Consider the following 22,561-nt stretch of genomic DNA (forward strand, 5'->3'; position numbering starts at 1 on the left):
ATTTTACTCTTTACTTTCCAACATCCAAAACAAGCTAAATGTTGCTCAGATTAGAAAACAATATATTTCCCTAGCCTTGGTTAACAGTACAGTTAATCATTGCTATGCAACACCACTGCTTTGGGATCATTAACGAGGATGAAAAGTGACAATGTACTGTTCTTTAACAATTTTATCAATTTCTACTATACAATGACCACCCTCAAACATTTGATCACCCTCAAGCTCATATTTTCTTAGTATGAGCCTGCTCCAAAATCAATGGGAGTCTTTTAGTTGACTGGATTGGGCCCTAGTTGCACCTGTCCTTATATATTCTGTAGGGGACACTGTAAATACAGAGATAATGGTATTTAGCTACCTAAGGCAATTGACAAGTTTTTAAGGATGACCACAGCAAATTAAGGCTCTTTGCCTCCTTGTGCACCTGGCTACTGTTCATCTTGGGTTGAACAGGTTCAGCCCCTTTCAGTGCAGGAGTTGTGTATGCTTCTAATCAGATATTTGATCCTATAAGTATGGACTCTTATAGACAGGCTTTCCCAGAGTGAAGACTCCATATTTGACCCTGGGGAAACAGGTACGTGCACTCCCCAAACAGGAGAAGAAACATCTGACGGTTTGGAAAGCCCTGCAGTTGAGGGCAGTGAAAATTCATGTGCTTGGAAAATTATGTGGGTTTTACCTTTTACACTCCTATTCACTGCAATTTTCATGAAGTAGGTGGTGTTGCCACAGCAACTGTCATATCAGATCACTTCTGCAGTCTGACATTAAGATAATTTTTTTTTTTTTGGTAAATTCAGGCACATAGATTTTCATGTTTTTAAATGTCCTCTGCATTTTGGATATAAGAAAACATGTGGGTAATGAAGAGGCTTAATTTAAAACGGTGTTTATTTTTTAATGGCTAGGCTTATGCCACATTTTTTCTTAATTTTCATTTTACAAATGAATAAGGAACAATGAAAACTGCACTGAACAGACTTAAGGAATTACAGTGTAATGAGATCTATTAGGAGTCTGTCTCACGATGAGGAAGGTATTCTGTGCCACTGTTTATTTGGGCTTTCCAAAGAATATAATTCAGTGTTCTGGTACACCTTAATCATCTATTTAGTGGTGAAAAAAAGTATGCTTCCTCATACCCAGATCTATTTAAGTGCATGCACTCCACCTAGACAATATTGCACATTCAACGTTCACTTTGTTTGTCTGGCATACCTCACTGACTTAACTTGCATTCTAAAAATAATTATATTGAAATAAGAGACAATATCTTCACACCTATTTCAAGCGTGTTTGTTCTAATGGCTAGAAATGAGGACAGCAAATCTTGGCTTTGCTGCTTACTTGCTGTGTGACCCTGGCCAGTTGGTTAAACTCTCTGTGCCTCACCTTTGTGATCTGTAAAATGGGTATAATACTCCTGCTAAAGTCTCATTAAATTGCTGTTTGTAAAACATGGCGATATCTATGAATGAAAGAAAGAAATTGTGGTTGTTGTTAACACACATCGTACAGCTCAGGAGAAAAGAGCAGCACTGACTACCCTACAATCCGGTTCTTGCACTTAGCCTTTTCCTTGTTCTTTATTTCTTTTTACACACTCTCTCTCTAGTTAGCAAATACACCTCTACCCTGATATAATGCGACCCGATATAACACGAATTCGGATATAACGCAGTAAAGCAGGGCTCTGGGGGGCGGGGCTGCGCACTCCTGTGGATCAGCGTGTCTGGCTCCGACACGCTGCTCTGAGCGGCGTATTAAGGGGGCCGGGCGGGGGCCGAGGGGTTGGATAAGGGGCAGAGGGTCTCGGGGGGGGCAGTCAAGGGCAAGGCCTCCCCCCGCCAGGGTCTGGAAGGCAGGAGCTGTGCGGGGGCACTTTTGGGGGCCCCACAGGCCCAGAGCGGCCTGAGTGATTAGCAGGGGGCCAGGAGCAGCCCGCTCCGGTTCCCTCGCCCCAGCCCCAGCCGTGTCGCTTGGGGAATGGGGCTTGGGGGGAGGGATTTCCCCCCCCCATCCCCGCCGCACTCACCGGCAGCGGCGGAAGTGGAGCAGCCCGGCCCCAGCCCGCTCCACTCCACCAGCTCCCAGCCACGACGCTCCGCTTCCTGCTGCCAGTGAGCGTGGGACCTTTCCCCAACCCCCCACCCCAGCGACACGGCTGGGGCTGGGGCAAGGAAAGCGGAAAAAGGATAAAAACTTTGAACAGTACAAAAAATTAGCTGAGGAGCAGGATGAAACTTGTAGGCAACCAAGGATGCGAGAACTCAAGCTACACACCTGTGATCCTGCATGCCCTTACTCATGTCACTTGTCTTTACACATGAGTGGTCCCATGGTACCAATTAATAAGTTCGTAAGAGCAACACCTTTCTTACCACCCTCAAGTCCCATTGCTGTTTTGTCAATGCGGGCAAATGTACACAATTCCTGAAGGCTGGGGAGGAAGGAGTTAAATTATGCAAAGGAAAAACTCATCTCAGGAGACACACCATTACTCTTTCTGCTTAGCTGGCTAATTGCTTAACAAGAACCTGTCTGGTGAGTTTCAGCGGCTCCAGATCACCATCTGAGGGCACTTTTGAGAAGGGCTGAAGCTTCTAAGTGCCACCGGGCCCACAGCTCTCTAAGATTACTGTTTACGGCTGAGATTTCTCAAAAGGCAACTAAGGAAGTAAGGTGCCTAGATCCTCTTAAAATTCAGTGTGCACCTAATTCCTTAAGAAATCTCAACCTGAATCTTTAAAGTCCTTAAGCACGCCTGTGTGCGCGCGCGCGTTTTAAAATCAAAATCACAGTACATAGCCCAGTTTTAATAGGAGTTGTTCCATGTACTTATAATCAGATCAAATGTGATTATTGCCCACCCCATAATGAAGCAGTTTAGGGGCCAAATCCAGCCCAGACCCTTGCGCAAGCATGCAAGACCTGAAAAAGCAACTGAATCCTTGAGGGCTTTTTGGGACCAAATTCTCCTCTAGTTTCTATCTGTACGAACTCCACCAAAGTGAATGTAATTAAGTGAAATTTATCATTGGTAGGAACGGGAACACAGTGTAGCCCCTGCAGTGCAAGGAGCAGGTTGTAAAGACACTGAGAAGGAGTGCAACGAATCAGGCTAGGCTACAGAGTGTGTCCAGTGGGACTCTGACCACAGATCCTCTGAACAAAACCCTCCCACAGAGGATAACTTGCTGTCTGGAGACTACAGTGGGTGCTGTGCAGCTGCTCTGCATACTGTCTCAAGGATGGGAATTCCAGCTGCCCCAACCCATGCTCCAAAAACTCTTTTACTTGGGCTTGGTGGACCAGAAACAGACACTTATCAACACATAGGATTGAATAGGAAGCGTTATAAAGAGGGAGTGACCCTTTGAAAGTTAATTCTTTAAATTTCAAATTCAGTGAAATTTGACGAGTTTAGAAAGGGCCCAGCCTGACCCTCTCCATCACTCCATCAAGGGCCTGATGAAGTCAGTGGGAGGCTTTCTATTGATTTTTGTGGATCAGGCTGTGAAACCCTGATTTTTAAGTAAACACACCCTGAATGCCTCTAATGACAGTGAATTTGAGGCTTCAAGGCTTTCCCACCATACACTAAACAAACTATAAATCACTAGAAGACCTGGAGACACTACACATATTTTAAGTGTCCTGTAACAACAGAGCTTGACACAGTATTTTAACTGAAGTCTGACCTTATGAAGGTGGCACATTTTCTGAGATCTCTAGAACTGCAGGGGCTACTACAGTGTCCCTTTCACTTTGTAATCAGGAGCTTTAGAGATAATGGTCCTGCTATTCCCTTAGCATATATCAGCATAGCTCCACTGACTTTGATGCAGTTTTGCTGATTTACATCAGCTGAGGATCTGGCCCACTATTTCCTTTTTTCTACACATTTGTGAACTTAGAAGAGTCCAACAGAGGTGATGGTTGCTATATATTCTCAAGACCCCTCTGTATAGATTTTAGAAAGGCTGCTAAATAGCTATTGTGGGACTAGCTATTTCAGTCTGTTGATCTGTTCAGACACAGCCTGTAGTTTCACATTAAGCAATCAAAAAAGTTGTCTAGGAAAACTATTTTTTAGGTATAAAAAAAAAACCAAAACCACATCACAAGAAATAGTCCCTTATAAAATACTACAGTGTTTTCTCATAGCAGCCCCAAATGCCAGAGCCGTGCTACTAACCCGTGTTTTGGATGGCTGTGGTATTTTTTAGAAGGGCATCATCAGAAATGATGGGGTTTTGACCACAATGCCAACTTTCCAAAACACACACTGGATTTTGAAAAGTCAATTTTTGATTCACTGAGAAATAAACGAGTTTGCATCATAAAGCCTCTATCCCCCAAGAATCCCAAAGCCTCCTAGACAGCTAAAATCAAATCCAGCTTTATTTTCATGGGTGAGTCAGATTGCATGCAAACAGCTTCAGAGGAAGGCAAGTTGGGGACGGGAGAGAGAGAGACCTTAAGAGGAACACGCGTCCATCTCCAGAATTCTAATTGCACCCTCCTATTTTCCCCAAGACATTTACTAATATTTTCACTGACAAGCTGTAGTTTCCACTTACAGCTGGGGACAAAAACAATAAACTTAAAAAAAAAAAAAGTTTAAAAGATTCGAGACAAGGACAGACTATAGTAGTTTAACAATTCTTGCTATTTTCAGAGCTCCAGCAAAGCTACTTCCTTCCATATTTGGCCTTCAATCCATCCTGGAGAAGCTTTTGATCTCTCAAAGAGTAAGAGCATAACTGTGTCATTGGCACCCTGGCAGCGGGGAGGGTGGGGGCAAAGTTAAGAAGTTTGGTTTTCAAGCTGTAGAATTATAGCCTCATCCTAAATGCATCCCATGTCATGGCTGTAACATGTTCTGAACACGTATACAGAGTGTGAACATTGAACTGGGACTTGAGTCGACTGGATAAACACTAATGGTGGTGTTGTATGACCAGCATGGATGGAAAGAAAGAAGGAAAGAAGGGAAGAAGGAAAGAAAGATTGATTACTATCCAAATATATCCTAGTGTGGATGTCCTGCCAAACTGCATATGTGTGATTGTGTGCTCCAAACTGAAATAAAAGCTTGGCCAAGCGCCCAGCACTTTGCTGTATTTTGCTCAGCTAGCCACAATCTGGCAGAACAGACTGAACACATTCTAATCCACGTGACGGCGAAGCCGATTTCCTTGTGTTGGTTAAATGTGATCTTCAGACTGTACACAGCAGTGGCTCTGGGAAAACGTGAGAAAGTGGGAAAGAACAAGCCAGAGGCTATGAACTGGCGTGCAGCAGAAAAAGGAGAAGCAACTTCAGAAATTATTTAGGGGTTTGCTTAACTGTTAGCGTTGGCAACACTGTAGATTAAACTAGGGTCCAGTCCTGTGAAGTGTGCCAAGCACCATTCACTCTCATGGATTTAAATGGGAGTCACAGATGATCAGCACCTCTCGGGCTTGGGACCATCACACCAGCACACAGGCTCCAATCCTGAAAAGGACTGAGAACTGCCAACGGAGGAGGATTCTGAGCACCTCACAGGAGTGGACTGAAAATGGACTCAATCTTGCAAAGTGCTGCGTGCCCTCAAATCCCAAAGTCAACGGGAGCTAAAAGTGCCCATCACCTCTCAGGAGCTGGCCCAGTATAAGAATGATAAAAGTACATATCTGATGACGGGCCACATGCTCACGGTTCCAATACCTTTACTTAAAGTAGTCCCCAAGTAGTCCCAATGAAATATATGAGACTACTCACAAAGTAAGGGGGGCACAATTTAACCCAAAGTAACATTTTGGGTGCCCCTGGGATAAACGATGCTACAAATGTAAGGTATTATTGTTATGATGATATTAATGGCAGTAATGCATTTAACTAAGGGACCTAAGTAACGACAAGGGGCAGCCATTGCCAGTAGCAGTGTCAGCATGTGACCGATTCACTCTCTTACACCTGAGAGCATGTTACAGGGATAAACAAAACAGAAAAACCTCCAGCACCAGACCGCAGGAAATATATTCTTGCTGCAGAGAAGAACGACGAAGGATGAAACAGAAGCAGGGGTACAGAATGAAAATATATCTGTTTACTTACTACAGAAATGAGATGATAATCAAGACACGTGCAGAAGCTCCTGAAATCACAGAAAGACACATACAAGTTGGGGGGAGGGATAGCTCAGTGTTTGAGCATTAGCCTGCTAAACCCAGGGTTGTGAGTTCAATCCTTGAGGGGGCCATTTAGGGATCTGGGGCAAAAATTGGGGATTGGTCCTGCATTGAGCAGGGGGCTGGACTAGATGACCTCCTGAGGTCCCTTGCAACCCTGATATTCTATGATTCTAAGTTTTCTCCTTTTATCTGACCGATGATTCCTTTTCACGTGTTTGATTTTCTCTCACTAGTTAACGGAGTGCACAAAACTTTTGGTTTTCTTGTCTCCTTAGATGCAGTGCAAGAAATTAAGCCACAATAAGTGGAATCTATCAGCTTTTTCTAACTCATAAAACTTTACTATAAAAAGATATTTACATTGTGATTGCTGATTTTTAGATCAGAAAACAAAATGCATTGAGCAACCAGGGAATCACTGCCAAATTTAGCCACATGTGAGTCATCTAATGCAAAATCAGATGCATTTAGACAAGTAGGCATATAACTGCCTGTTAGAAGGTTAAAAACACCGTTGAAGATGGGACTTTTTTTTTTTTAAAAAAAGGAGGAATCTTTCCATATTAGTGATCCATTTGCACATTTAATTTTTTTTATGATTTCATACATTAAACTACATAGATGACTTGATTTTGCAAACCTTATTCAAGCAAACTTCCACTGGGATTTGAGAGAGTACGAAGTATGTGTTTCATCTCTCTGTGCTGTTTTGTGTAGACTACTCAATTTTTTAATGTCCTTCTAAGAATCAGATTAAATATTCTGGAACTGAAAGTCCACAAAACCTGTTATTAAAGCCCCATCTAACCACCAGTTTTCCCTCTTGGGAAACCATTTTTTTTAACAGGGTTTCTGCTAACACAGTTTTCCCAACCAGTGTTATGGGTCATAAGTTTGTTTAAAAACAAAACAAAACTTTTTTGAGACTAGATACCTCCTAGGGTCTATCCTGGAAAACTAGCATGGCTTTCTACAATGGGTATTGAAAATGTCTTGGCTCAGTCTGTTTAGCAAGCAGACAATTTACTACCCTAATTGATGAGTGGGTGCAGGACCCAAGGATGACATGACTGCCAGAGACTACTAGTCTTGAGAATGGATTTTAACAGTGATTTTTAACAACCTTGTGGCTGACACAACTGAGTGACCAGACAGTTTTCCAAAAGTTTCCTAACACAGCAAAAACTGCAGTAGAGGCCAAATACAATAGAAAGGTCCGCTTTTTCAAAAGTGACCAATGATTTCTAGATGCCCAAATTTGGGGCGTCCCTTAGTTGTGACACCTATGGTCTGGTTTTCAGATGGGCCAAACAACTCCAATTGGAGCCAAGGCCTGAGGTGTTTCAAGCTGGCACCCAAAATACAGGCACCCAACATCAGTGGCCACTTTTGCAAGTTTTCAACTAAACCTTTTCAGAATGCAGGTGCTTGGATTATCTTTAAATGGACTCAATTCTGAGTTCTCTCATTTTAACCTATGGGTTATATAGGTACAAACAGAATGCCCGTTACCATACACTGAATCTGCGTTGTGCTCAAAGAGAGAGCAAATTAAGGAACAACTAAAAAAAAAGTCCCATCCTAGCACTTCTTCAGAAAATGTATCATCCAAAGAGCTAGTTCCATATTTCGTTGCGTGGCTGATTAGAGTCAGGAACTATAGCAACAGGGAGCTAAGAAACATGACCTTTTCCTTCCAACTGGCCTAAACCAGAATTGATTATTCCACCTGGATAGGTCTCCTACTCCCTCTTCCCTCTCCATAATGGAGTGCTGCTCTTTCTTTAAGGGTCTGAATAATATTAAATGTGATGATGAACAAGGATATTTAGTCAACCCTTTATTTACATAGAAACATGAATTTCCCTGAATACAAATTCTTCCAAATTTGGAGCTGCTGCGGGGAAGGGTGAATGACTGAGTGCCTTTCTTAAAGAGACAGTGCACTGTTTCTGAGATTTCCCCAGCAGCCAGCTCGCAGAGTCTCTCTCTCTCCCCCACCTTGAGACCCATCTCTGCAGAGCAGGAGAAGGGAGACAACAGGGCTCAGGACAGAGCAGGAGAGCTTTCAGTGAGTGTCTTAAAGAGACAGCGCGGGGTGTCTCAGAATCTTTCCCAGCAGCCAGCACACACACAGTCACCGTGTCACACAGACTCTGTGTCTTACTCTGTGGCCTTATGAATGCTTATGCTGCTTTAGTGATTAGAACTGGTCTACATTTTTGGACAAAATGTGCTCCATGAACTCTTTGCTACTGAGCTTTCTGGAGATGGTCAGTAGCCAATATAAACTGTGAGTTGAGTCCCCAGCCCAAGTTTGCTCTTCAGTTGCCTGCGATGTAACACTGAGCATATATTTGTTGCCTAAATAACTAGAAGTACAGGGTCAATACTAGCTACATTGCTATTAGACAGAGGGGGCTTGGGGTTTTCCTGCAGTGCGCCCCGCTCCTATTCTTCATTCATTGTATTGCAGTTTAAATAAATTACCAAAATAATTGAAACCAGCGGGGTTATACTGCGTTATTTTAACAAAATAAAATATGCAGAATTTTAAAATACTGTGCACAGAATTTTTAATTTTTTGGTGCAAAATTCCCCCGGGAATAGGCAATGTCTTAAGACACAATTATAACAATAAAAAACATTCACAACATTTCCCAGTAAACTGTATCTTTGTGTCCAGGGAACAATCCCGACTCTCTTTCAAAGCATTACGTTTTATATACCAGTCCTTCCTCACTTCACATGCCCTTTTATGATGCCATTACTAGATCCAAAGATTTTTTGGTATGTCAGAAGGTGGTCTTCAAGTGACTTGATTGTATGTTGGAAACATAATACAGAGTAGATTAAAAAGCAAGAGGAAAAAAAGGAAAATCTGCCCAGTACTATACTGATGTACTACATTATGCTGCAAGGCTGTTGTGTCATTAAAGCTTTCTACCGACACACCCATATTTACAGCACACGATGTACTGTACAGTGCACCATGCCAAGAAACTCAACATATCTAATCTGGCAGAAAAACAGAAAGTCATATCAGGTCAATCCAATTCTTCAATTACACAATTTTTTAAAACCCACAAGAAAACAAATCTCTCTCTCCTTTATCCCGCTAACGACCTAGCTTTCCTCAGTCCCTGTTTCTAGCCCACTTCCACCATGTTTCTTATTGATTCCTAACCGACCCCCTCCATGCCCCAGCCTATGAGTGGAAATTTACACTGATTAAAACACGCTGCATAAGGTGGAAAGGGCTGGTAGATGTATATTTTGGAGATTGGATGGCAAGACGTATACACAAGGTCACTCGGACACCTCCCCACAAACATTTTCCCACTACTGATATTGCAGCAGCTGTGATAAGATGAGGTGCTCAAGATCACAGGCACCAAACTGAAATGGGACATGGCTGAGAACAGGGCCATTTCAGCAAGCTGCCCTCAACTACAGAACTGGGGTGGTTCTACTTCACAAAGTGGGAAACAGGATGCTAAAAGCCTGTGTAGACAGTCTAAAGATATCCTCTGTAATGGTTCCCGCTGCCCAAGTACAGAGGGGAGACAGGACAAGCTGAGGCAGCTGAATTTTACAATACACAGACAATATTACCACACTAAAGCATTATAAACTGTGAGTCAGGCCTCAAGAAGTCATGCAGTTGGCTTAAAAAAATGACTTTTAAAAATGAGTATTGGGATCTCTTTACCTTTTAGAATTCAGTGTTTTGAAGATTTTCTCCACAGCCACGAGGACTAGAAATTGACATTTTAAAAAGGAAGCCAAGATTCGCATATCATCACAAGACTCCAGGAGGGGAAAAAAAAACTTATACCGAGAAACTTGTGATAAGATTGCAAGAGTTAGCAACACTGTGTACATCAAATGCCCCCCTTGCATTGAGGTACAGCTGCTGTAAAGACGAGACTCGTTGAGACCTCAGTAACAGCTGAAAGAGGGAATATTCCCTTTGTCTGATCTCTGAAGAGTCCCTGGAACTAAGCCAGTTAGCATCCCAGCTTTAAAAAGGAACAGGATTTAGCCCTTAGGACATGCCTAGCTCATATGTAGCAAGAGTTAGAATTTAATCGCTTGATATTATCATTGTACTTCTCGATGATGCACCTCATTTCAGACCCAAATTTACCTCTGTCATACTTCAACCTGGTGTTACCCTTTTGCACATTGTTAGACGTGAGATCTTGAAATTGCAAGTTGCAGAATTTAAGATCAAGCTATTTCAAGATTCCTCCTCTTTTCCTTTTTTGACTGACTCTCTGTATTAAACATTTTGAAGGCCAGCACGACATTCTGCTCTTGGAGGATTGAGCACTGTGACTTTGGTAACTTCATCGGCTACTCCTTCAAATGAGCTACGCAGGAGTGTTGTGTTTAGAATCTGTTTCACATCATGTTTGTTTCCTCCGTTTGGAAAAAAAAGAAAAAGAAAAAAAAAAGAGTTACAGTCTCTTTTCCCCCTTAGAAAATAAAACCATGAAAGCAATCACTACTTAGATTCTGTTTAGACAGCACTTGGTGTTTGGTTTTAATGTTTTCAACTGTACTGCAATTACAGAGTGACCAGGCTATTTGAAATGTAGTCATTTTCACGCACAGGTACTGAGCCAGTAGGGGAGCCTCTAAGCACTTGAGAAAGAGTGTGGTCCAATGCTTGCCGTACGAAGTAATGGATTTGCTATGAATTAAGAGACATGTTTATCCATTTGTTTATTAAATTCAGGAGCACCAACCAGTTTTGCAATGAACTACTTAATCTCTGACCTATTGTTCCCAGCCGTGTTCCAGAGTAAAGAATTTATAGCAGACTGAGATACCTATGTCTAATTGGAAAAGAAGTCATTGCCATCCCTACCACCAAACAATATATTTGTGCCTGTCCATTTATGCATGTACATTTTTTAGGAGGACACTTTGTCACAGATGATTTACTGCTGTAGCTCATTCTGGCATCTGTTTATGACAAATGTACACTAATTGAACTAATTGAAGGAACATGCTGATTTGTAGGCACCTGGTACATTTTGTTTCAGTAATTATCTGTGTTTCATCTCCAATTAGGCACTGAAGAACTAAGAGAGTTTTCCCTGGCCCTAATAAGATTGGGGTTTTACCATCCTAAATGGGGGGAGGGGGGACAGGGGGAGAGCAAATGCTACAGCTCTGGCATGCTTGTGAATAATAAATGAAATTTCATCCAAATAGAAGAACATTACCATATTTAAAAGCAAAAGATTAAGACATGGCTACAAACGGAAACCTGAGGCAATGGAATAGGGCTCAGTGTCAAAGCAGCTAAAAAATGGGTTCATATGTGATGTAAATCCGTGCAGAATTTGGCCCTTCAAATGTTTGGCTCAAATGCAGCCCAGAGTAACAGGTGCAACTCCTGTGATGGCTCTGGGCCAGTAACAGCAGTGATGTAAACCAGGGTGTACATTTGGCAGAACACAGGAGTAAGTGGCAAAATATGTAATTTGCACCAATCTGGAATTCAATGGGCATATTGTAAATTCCATGCCAAGGAGGGGGCTACAGTAGGAAAAACAACCAAGAGAAATAAATTAAAGTGTAATTTACTCCACTAAACACCACTGAATCTGATGCACTGAATATTTTTCCATTTGTGGTTTTCTAGCTCTTGCACTGTCCAGAACATTTTATATGCTAAAGATCATAGCATGTGTGTCTCTGGGTACTGGTTGGCTAAGATACTGCTTTTCTATCCATCCCAGGCTTTTCTGGAACTTGTCTGGAATTCATAACCTTTTAACCACTGAGGAAAGGGAGACTGTTTTAATGAAATGCTTATTTTTTAAAAACATCATTTTTAGTTACTAATATGCCTGTTAAATAAATCCCTGGCAATGTACCACCAGCCAATGAGAGCTTCTGATTATACAGTGCTCCAAAGCACTCTTAACTGATCATGAGAGTGTCTTTTCACACTGTTCTTAGAACATACAGAAATGACCATTAGCTACCACCTCTCACAGAAAATCCAGAAAGACAGGAGAACGCTTCCGGTCTCCCACGCCCCTTAGGGTTGATCGGGGACAAACAAAGTGCTCGTTTGTGCAACCCCTTTCTCCTGCTGAGCAGCACCTCAGGCCTGGTCTACACTGAAAACTTAGATTGCAATAGTGACAGCACTCAAAGGTATGAAAAATCCACCTCCATATGTGCCATAGTCATGCTGAACTCACCCACAGTGTGGACACAGCTAGGTCGGTGGAAGAATGTTTCTGTCGCCCACTGCTCAGTGAGGTGGTGTTCCTACAGTGATGGAAAATACCCCTTCTGTCACTGTAGGCTACACCTACCCTATGAGGTTATGCCAGCACAGATACAGTGCAATGGCTATGTCACTATACATGGCCTCATCAAAATCAATAGGAATACTTGAGAAGTAAGTGATCATCAGTGTGATTAACTGGGCAGAATCTGGCCATAGCCATCTCCCACTTTGCCAGTCTACTGCCAAATAAATAAACATTGAACAATTTAATGTTTACTCTGAGCTACTTCTAATCAGATGTCTAATCCATGTCTTCTTCGCATATACCTGATGATGTCCCCTCTCCTAACCATATGAAACAATATGTGAAGCCTTCAGGATACCCTGGCTTCTTAAAAAGTCAAATAACTGAACTAGTCAAACACTGCACCACATTTAGAGATGTGAAACCAGGCTCTTAGAAATTCACCTTACTCTGATGATCATGACACATACAGGTTGCTCTCAGACACCCCTGAAACGTCTCTCTAGAAATAAATCACGCTTGTTGCCCCCATTGGGCAATCCTTACTTACTTGAGTTGCAGTTACTCAAACAAGTAGTCTCATTCATTTGGTAAAAGCTACTCCATGTGAGGTTTGCAAACTCAGGCCCTGTATATTTCCAAATTATCACACAAAAAGGAGAACATCCGTCTTGTTTACTTTTTAACCCCTAAATATGTTAAATTGTTTGATCACATAAAAAAGAATTATTAAACAATCATTACAATTTAACAGCAAATATTACACAAAGTGCTTGCTTCCAGCATTAGCTCGGCTTGTGCATTCAGAATTTTTTTTTCTTGTAATGCAAGAGAGTCTATTTTTATACTGGCCAAAATGTACTCTGTGTCTTTTTTCTTTGATCCCAAACCGTTTGTTGAGGATCTTCTGCCTATTACATTTCCCTGGCACACGAGGCCCATGCAGTTAAACCTTTCCATTTCACTGTCATTTCACTATCAGCTGATCGTGGCAGGAACAAACAGCCCAACCTGGGCTTGCTGCTGTTCTAGCAAAAGTCATGCTGAGCAGGCTACACAGGGCAGTGCCACGTGCCTAAAACACATGGTCATGCAGGCAACAGCCACTCAGAGGAGCCTTCATGGGAGAGTCAATGGGAAGAAGCAGCACTCAGTATGGGGCTTGCTTGATGGCTCTGCTGGTCACTTCCACGTGGCTGTCCAAGGTTCAAGAAATTCACAGGGAGGTGGTGTCCTCAGACTCTCAGTAAGGGGGCTCATGGCATGGACCATGCACCTAGTCATTGCATTACATCTTAGGAGGAGGTTGCGTGCATATCTGTCTGCTGGGACTATGTAAATCCTTGAATTGTGAAAATTTGTTCTGAAAGAGGAGGGAATATTAAGATATATGGGAGGGAAAAGGCAAACCAGAATTAAGGGGTGTTAAAACACACCCCTCCTTGGACTAGGCCACTGATTAAGTCACTCTGTATATGGTGTTGAGAGGCTAGATGGATCAAGTGAAAGGCCATGCCTATTTTTGCCTGGTGTCCCTAGTACTGGAACCGGACAGTTAAGAGGTGGAACTGGAAACTTCCCAACGGTAACTCATTTTTGTCATTTCGGTTCAGTATTTATCTGGCAAATAAAGGGGAAGAACTATGTCATGGATTGTGCATGACAGCACTCCATTCCTGCTGTATTCATACACCGAATAAGCAAAAATGTAAGGAAATTCTTCCTACTCCAGCTTCAACTGAGCCCCCTGTGGCCTTACCCACTCTCTACAGACCGCTCATGACAGCTGCACTATCCATTTAAATTACAAAGATGACATATAAAAAGCCAGATGTTAAACAGATGCCTGTGATCACCAACTAGGTATCACCTGATGACAGCAAAGTATTACATTCAACGTTCTTCACACAAAAACAGCAAAGTGCAGTTAAACATTCTTTAAACAGCTCCATAGCCAAATCCAGGTCTGTGTTCCTACTACAGAACAGACAAAGACAACACAAGGTCTGCAAAGATGGAAAACACATAATATGGAGCCTCAACAAAATGCGTTCATAGTGAACAAGTTAATTTAAAAAACTAACTTTGTAGAAACATTTTCCTTAAGATGGCCATTGATTTAAACTAACTAATCAGAGGTAAGTGCTCCTTATAGCAAAGAGAAAATATTTCCAAGTCCATCTACACATTAGTGAAGGATGTAACATTGCACTGGTGAGTTGAACAGTTACTATGCCTCATTATTAAACAAAATCACAAGCAGAATCTAATCTTGCAGCACTCGCTGTATTGGATAGCTCTTGATCCAAATAAAAACTATACCCTTTATATCCAGCCTCCACTTACTCTACTGGGTTGTATTATTATTTTATTCATTCTTCACTCAGAGAGCACATGATAAATTGATGAACCTATCTTTTTGTCAACCATAATGTAAAGATACACAGTCCACTACAAAAAAAGGAGCATTTTTTTCCTAAGGAAAACTAATCCGTTATAATTCTGTACTGTCATATTTACAGTTAAGGTCAGATTAGCTTTGCTGAGCTCAACTAAGTTCCCTAGCAAATATCACTGCACGTTTCTGAATCATTTCCAGGAGTGGTATAATACATTAGTACTTAGGAGCTAATTGTGTCATTCAAACAATGGTTAAATTTCAGTACACATACATGTGATATGTACTATCATAATTTCAACAATGCATTTTATGTTGCTTGTATATGAATGTTGTATGCATACACATCTCTCAGCCTCTGCCCCACCGCACAAACATGTATATATACACACACACACACACACAGTACTCACACATGTATGCATGTACATATTTTAGCACCAACGTATGTGGGCCAAATTCTGCTTGTCCTACTCATGGGAGCAGACCCATTTAAACCAATAGCCCATCTGCTGGGATGTGAGCAAGATTTGGCCCTATATATATATTAACTGCCACACTGCAAGACAGGCAGCACTAAAAACATTACACAAGATGAAACCCAGACGATGCATGCTGAACACAAAAGAATATAAACATTTTATTATAATTGCGGTAGAGTTATCACCCTGGCATCTTAGTTTTGCCAACACCAATAAGACCGTATGAATTGCATTTGTATTGGTTTTGTAATACTTTTTTGAATTCTAATTGGTCCAGTGCCTTGTCATAATAAAATAAATCATGACAACCAAGCAGAAGTCCTTTTGGTAACTAAAAAAAGGAAGCCCACAACTATCAAACCAAGACTTCTTTCTCAAGGCACAATTTTAAAAACAGACTATAAAATCCACATGTAACGTGTAAATGGCATGCCTCCATTCTAATGCTTTTTTACATTATGAATAATAATTTAGCGGCAGCTTATGTCTTCTATATTTCAGAACAGAATATTTGTTTAAGTCTTTTCATAGCAGTTTTAATTGCTATTTTTTAAATATTAAGAGTTTGATATTTTTAAAATATATTTGTAGTCTGATTTTAAAAGTAGATCAAATACTCAAGTCCATGTTGGAATTCTGATGTTTCCTCAAAACAGAGTTTGTGAAAATAGAGATGTTTATAAAATGATGTATGTTAAAATCTATTGACACAGTGAATTTGCAAGGTCTTTAAGAAAGTTACTGCTTAAAAATTTACTTGGTTTTACTCTGCATCCAGTTATAGCACTGAAAAAATATTGTGACTTACAAACATGAACTCAGCTCCTCATCTAGAAAAAAATAAACTACATGATTGTTCGGCAATAGAAGGTGCCATGAAATTTTAAAAACTGCAATCTCAGCTATTTCCCCCCCATCCACCCACCCACCTGCCCGAGATCTGGATTTCTTTTACAACAGTATAAAAAAAAAAAAAGTATCTAGAACTGCATTTGTGAAAAAAGTTTATGGGCCCCAAGAACGTTGCAAACAGCTTGGGGAAAAAACACTAAAGATCAATGGGCTGCAAGAACCATGCAAACAGCTGACCCAGAACTCCGATTACAAATACAATCTGACAGGTGATCATTAAAAGGCTGGCTCACTTTCAGGGGCTTCTGAAAAAAGAATGGCAAGGAATAATCACTTCTTAATTTTGTGTGTGCGCACGTGTGAGATAGAGAGAAAACACACGTTGTGTGCAAAATGGCTTGTTACAAATATCTCAAGAAAAGTAGGGGTGTTTTTTCTTCTTGCCAACTCTAAGTGTTATTTACTCTGGGAGAGTGGTATCAATTACTGTTAACTCTAAACTCTGAGGCCCCTTAAAACTGAGGGAAAAAACCAGTTTCACAAGAACTAGCCAGTGTCAAGGCGAGTAAATGAAAATCACAGAATAACTTCCCAGCTTGGGCCCAAAACACTGTTCACAGCTTTATATTTTTTTAAATAAGAAATACATTTTGTCAATTCATGTGATTTTTGTACATTTATTTTTCCTCCCAAACTATTGTCATTCTATTTATTTATTTTGCTTCTTTATCAGATAGTTCTGACAAAGGCACTGCATGCTGCGCATGGCAAGTGGTCAACCAGAGGGGAGAGGAGCAGTTTCCTGCTCCCAGCAGCAAAGTTTACTTTCTCAAATGTTGTATGAGTGTAGGGTCACAATCAAAGTTTAGTAAGAATATGCCACTTTATTTGAAAACATAAGGCTTCTTACTGCTCCATTTCCACCAAACTGTTGATATTTTGCACCAGGTTCTCATCTCTGACACTGGTATAACTCCTTTAGAGATACTAAGGGTCTGCAGTGAAAAATTCCCATTGACATCAAATGGTTTTGAATTAGGCTCTATGATCAAAATCCAGCCTTAAGATGTTTCCTTCTCTGCCTATTGCTTAGAGCAGAATTAGATAAGTTCATGGAGGATAGGTCCATCAATGACTATTAGCCAGGATGGGCAGGGATGCAACACTGCTCTGAGTGTCCCTAGTCTCTTTTTGCCAGAAGTTGGGAGTGGATGACAGGGGATGGATCACTCGGTGATTACCTGTTCTGTTCATTCCCTCTGAAGCACCTGGCATTGGCCAGGGGCGGAAGACAGGATACTGGGAAGACAGGATTCTGTAGGTTTGTCTCATGTAACTCAACTGAAGTCAAGAATTACACTCTGGATTTACACTAGTGTAACAGATCAGAACCTGATCTAAATGTTTGTGATTTATTTCTTGCCTGATGTTTAACTATTACTTCTCCATATTTTATTGTGTGTGCTTTTTGCCTGGCATATTACGGGAGTATAGGACATACAATGATATGGCCAACATTACAGACAAGAACCTTCCTCCCTAATATTACCACTGAAATGACAGCTGAATTTTCTTCTGTCTTAATGAATATGGTCCTGTTTACTGTACGAATTCTCTTTCGCTCTTTCTCCCTTTTTCTTCCCCTGTTCATTTTACATTGTGGCATCTGTGTATTACTATTTTTACTTCTGTTTGTATTTTTAGCCTGTTAATAGCTAGGTTACCAGTAGGAAACAGATGACAGGCAATTTTCCATGGAATTCCCACAGATTCTTGACAAAATTTAAGCAAAAATTTCTGCAGAGCTGGTTAGCATTTCTCAAGATTATTATTAGGGCTGTCGATTAATCACAGTTAACTCGCACGATTAACTACAAAAAAATTAATCGGGATTAAAAAAAATAATTGTAATTACTCGCAATTTTAATCGCACGGTTAAACAAAATAGAATATCAATTGAAATTTATTACATATTTTGGATGTTTTTCTACATTTTCATATATATTGTATTCTGTGTTGTAATTGATATCAAAGTGTATATTACTTTTGATTACAAATATTTGCACTGTAAAAATGATAAACAAAAGAAATAGTGTTTTTCAATTCACCTCATACAAGCACTGTAGTGCAATCTCTATCATGAAAGTGTAACTTACAAATATAGATTTTTTTGTTACATAACTGCACTCATAAACTAAACAATGTAAAACTTCAGCACCTACAAGTCCACTCAGTCCTACTTCTTGTGCAGCCAATTGCTAAGACAAACAAGTTTGTTTACATTTACAGGAGACAATGCTGCCCTCTTCTTATTTACAATGTCAACAGAAAGTGAGAACAGGCATTTGCATGGCACTTTTGTAGCTGGCATTGCAAGGTATTTACTTGCCAGATATGCAAAACATGCGCATGCCCCTTAATGCTTCGGCCACCATTCCAGAGGACATGCTTCCATGCTGATGATGCTCATTAAAAAAATAATGTGTCAATTACATTTGTGACTGAACTCCTTGGGGGGAGAATTGTATATCCCCTGCTCTATTTTACCTGCATTCTGCCATATATTTCATTTTATAGCAGTCTCGGATGATGACCCAGCACATGTTGTTCATTTTAAGAACACTTTCACTGCAGATGTGACAAAACGCAAAGAAGGTACCAATGTGAGATTTCTAAAGACAGCTACAGCACTCGACCCAAGGTTTAAGAATCTGAAGTGCCTTCCAAAATCTGAGAGGGACAAGGTGTGGAGCATGTTTTCCGAAGTCTTAAAAGAGCAACTTTTTTCCACAAGATGCGGAAACTACAGAACCCAAACCACCAATAAAGAAAAATCAACCTTCTGCTGGTGGCATTTGACTCAGATAATGAAAATGAACATCCGTCGGTCCTCAATGCTTTGGATTGTTATTGAGCAGAACCCGTCATCAGCATGGACGCACGTCCCCTGGACTGGTGGTTGAAGCAAAAAGGGACATATGAATCTTTAGCACATCTGGCACCTAAATATCTTGCGATGCCGGCTACAACAGTGCCATGAGAACACCTGTTCTCACTTTCGGGTGACATTGTAAACAAGAAGCAGGCAGCATTATCTCCTGCAAATGTAAACAAACTTGTTTGAGTGATTGGCTGAACAAGAAGTAGGACTGAGTGGACTTGCAGGCTCTAAAATTGTACATTGTTTTATTTTTGAATGCAGGTTTGTTTGTTTTTACGTAGTTCTATTTGTAAGTTCAACTTTCATCATAAAGAGATTGCACTATAGTACTTGAATTCGGTGAATTGAAAAATATGATTTCTTTTGTTTTTTTACAGTGCAAATACTTGTAATAAAAAATATAAAGTGAGCACTGTACACTTTGTATTCTGTGTTGTAATTGAAATCAAAATATTTGAAAATGTAGAAAACATCCAAAAATATTTAAATGGTATTCTATTTTTGTTTAGCAGTGCGATTAATCACGTGAATAATCTTTTTAATACTGCAATTAATCATGATTAATTTTTATAATCGCTTGACAGCCCTCATTATTATTATTATTGCCCCTGCCAATGACTTGCTTCATGTTGGACTTCTCTATGTTGCCAGTGTCAATCACGTGGTCAGAAATAATTATTTACTTTTTTTCATTTGTTTGCCTGGCTCATTTAAGAGCCCCTAGGGAAGGTCTTACGGCTGATTACCTGGTCTGACTGGGCTCTGCATGCAATTTTGAGACACCATGCCCGGATGGACTGATGTAGATGCCCTGCTGCTGAGGTCCATGACAGAGGGTGCTGCTGAGGTAGCTTGCTGGAGATTTGGCTGGTGTGGACTGTGGTCATGTTGGGCTGGGCTGGGTGGAATTCCATTTTCCGAGAGGAATTCTTCCAGGTCCATGTATTCCAACTGGAAAGTGTCTCCATCGTATGGCAGGGTCTTGTCCCATAACGTTGGCCCCAAGAAAGCTGACTGCGGGACTGAGGCGCTGGTGCTGTCATCATCTAGCTTCTTTTCTTTGTCTTTTTCTTTACCAAATGCTTATAAAAAACACAATAAAGATGTAAGTGCTGAGTAGTTAATTATTATTTTCAAGAAGATATTTTCCACTATCTCCTGTTTTAAGAACCTAACATCTCATCACATACACAAGTCGTTTGATTCTTTTCATCTTGCACAGAATTAAAAGGTCGAACCAAATGACCATGAACTGAATGTAGGCATATTTTCATCAGTTCGGTCTATTTTTAGTTAACAATTCAGCAGCATTCAGTGTGAGCTTTAAATAAATGCTCACAGATTTCTTGAGAGTGTCTATGCATCCGATGAAGATGAAGTGAGCTGTAGCTCACGAAAGCTCATGCTCAAATAAACTGGTTAGTCTCTAAGGTGCCACAAGTACTCCTTTTCTTTTTTCTTTTTACGAATACAGACTAACACGGCTGTTACTCTGAAACCTGTACTAATCCACAAAGCAAGTTACAGGGCAGATGCTGCCAGGTATTTTATTGTGTTTGAAAGGAACAGTTTTCATCTAAAACCCCCAAATATCTTAACATTATTAAATAAAAGGGCCCAATCCTGCAGTCCTTAAACAACAAATCAGCCATTGAGCTGGAGTTGTTTTGCTTGCTTTGAGGTTGCAGAATCAGGCCCATAATAAGTAATAACACACTATATCTATCGTCTGTAGAATTCAAAATAATGTTAAGCTACTTCATTTTCTGCTGTATATGTTTACAATAATGATTAAAATATGTTGGGATAAATACACTGAAGAGATGTAAAAACAGGTAAATAAATTAAGAAAAATCCTAGACTGAAATATTAAGAATCCACTAATTGTAAAACAACATAACAAAGTGCCCTTATTCACTCTTACTTTGGAAAATGCTGTAAATGCCTACTAAAAATTAACAAGACACTATTATACCATACATTTTAAGAAGAAGATTTAGCCCCTTGATTTGCTAGAGTCTAAATTATTATAGGTTTTTTTCCTAGTTATATTCCCTTTAGGAACAGAATCCATAGATGTTGCAGGAAGTATGTACGTTTTCTAAGTAACACACACTTTTGTAATAAAAACACACTTGATAAAATCCTATTATGTTTGCGTTATTTTATCATCCCCCAAAAGTGTAAGTTGCAACTTTTCAGCTTTAAAATTCTTATTAGTTACTATTCACCCAAATACATTTTACACACGTTCATTAAAAAGAGGGTGCAAAGTCAGGAAATAAAATGGTCTCTAACAAACCCCCTCCCCCCCCAAAATGCTCAAACTTCAGTCACCCAGAATATATACTCATTTCTGGAAGGAAATTTTGAAGATGTGCTGTCTGCTCCTTCCTAATAAGTCCGTCTTCATTCAGTACAGATGAAATTTATTTTATTTATTTATTTTCTGAAGACATACAGTTTAGTGCCCGTCACCTAGCTAGAAAGAGATTGCTATGTATTGATTCAAAAGAAAGACAGTTGTCTTTCATTACTTATTGGTCATGCTTATTATTCGTATCATACTGTCTTTATCTAAAGAATATAAGTATTCGAATCTCCTTGCAAAACCTAGTTTTTCCCGGGGTTTACAGCTGAACGGTAGGCAGGTTTCTTCCTATTTATATCTGCTTTTCTAACTCTGCAGAACTCTCAAGAGGAAATTTATTGAACAGATGAAACAGTGGAATTCGGCACTGGAAACGCAGACGCTTGGCACTATCATCCTGACCTGCATGCACTTGGGACTAATGAGTTACAATATTACGTTGCATTTAACATTCCTGTGACTTGCCCCCCCTAAAAAAAATTTATACACAAGCAACTTTCTGCGCCTCACCGTCTTCGTGATTCAGCGGCAGCTTGAGCGGGTTCTCCAGCAGGGATTTCAGCACCCCATAAGTCGGAGGTAGGAAAGTTGGGTTCAAAGGGAGAGGTCGAGACATTTTCTCTGTCGCTTTTCAAATAAAAGAAGACTAAAAATCTCTAGAAGCTGTAGCTCACGAAAGCTTATGCTCAAATAGAGTTGTTCGTCTCTAAGGTGCCACAAGTCCTCCTTTTCTTTTTGCGGATACAGACTGACACGGCTGCTACTCTGACATAGAAATCCTCAGTGTCGCTGGAGCCGGGGGCGGGGGGGAGAAGTTACAGCTCGTTCGAGCAGGCCTGGCCAGAGCTACCCCAGCCTCTTCTGCTCTTGCCCCCTTTCTCACACACCAACCCAACAACAACAACAACACAGGCAGCTGCTTCCTCCGCCCAGGCACACACCGCTCAGATCATTCGCCCAGCCATGTGCAGACAGACACTGCCAAGAATGACGTCAAAGCTCAGCACCGCTCCAGGGATAGCTGGCAGCTCCTCCCCCCGCCGGC

The 22,561-nt window shown here is 40.6% G+C and overlaps 1 protein-coding gene across 2 annotated transcripts in view; it reads right to left on the minus strand.

Annotated features, from left to right (window-relative positions):
* HLF (HLF transcription factor, PAR bZIP family member) overlaps positions 1-22,521 on the minus strand; it is a 42,789-nt gene extending 20,268 nt beyond the window's left edge. The window contains exons 1-2 of one of the 2 annotated variants that reach the window (XM_074970751.1): positions 22,027-22,521; positions 19,892-20,227 (exon numbers count right to left, since the gene is read on the minus strand). In XM_074970751.1, the coding sequence (XP_074826852.1) occupies positions 19,892-20,227; positions 22,027-22,132 (442 nt within the window). In that variant the 5' untranslated portion in view covers positions 22,133-22,521. The remainder of the gene's footprint in view (positions 1-19,891; positions 20,228-22,026) is intronic. The other variant, XM_074970753.1, reaches the window with a different exon arrangement.
* Between the last annotated feature and the right edge of the window lie 40 nt (positions 22,522-22,561).

Source organism: Natator depressus, chromosome 14 (genome assembly GCF_965152275.1).
Source record: "Natator depressus isolate rNatDep1 chromosome 14, rNatDep2.hap1, whole genome shotgun sequence".
Classification (NCBI taxonomy): domain Eukaryota; kingdom Metazoa; phylum Chordata; order Testudines; family Cheloniidae; genus Natator; species Natator depressus.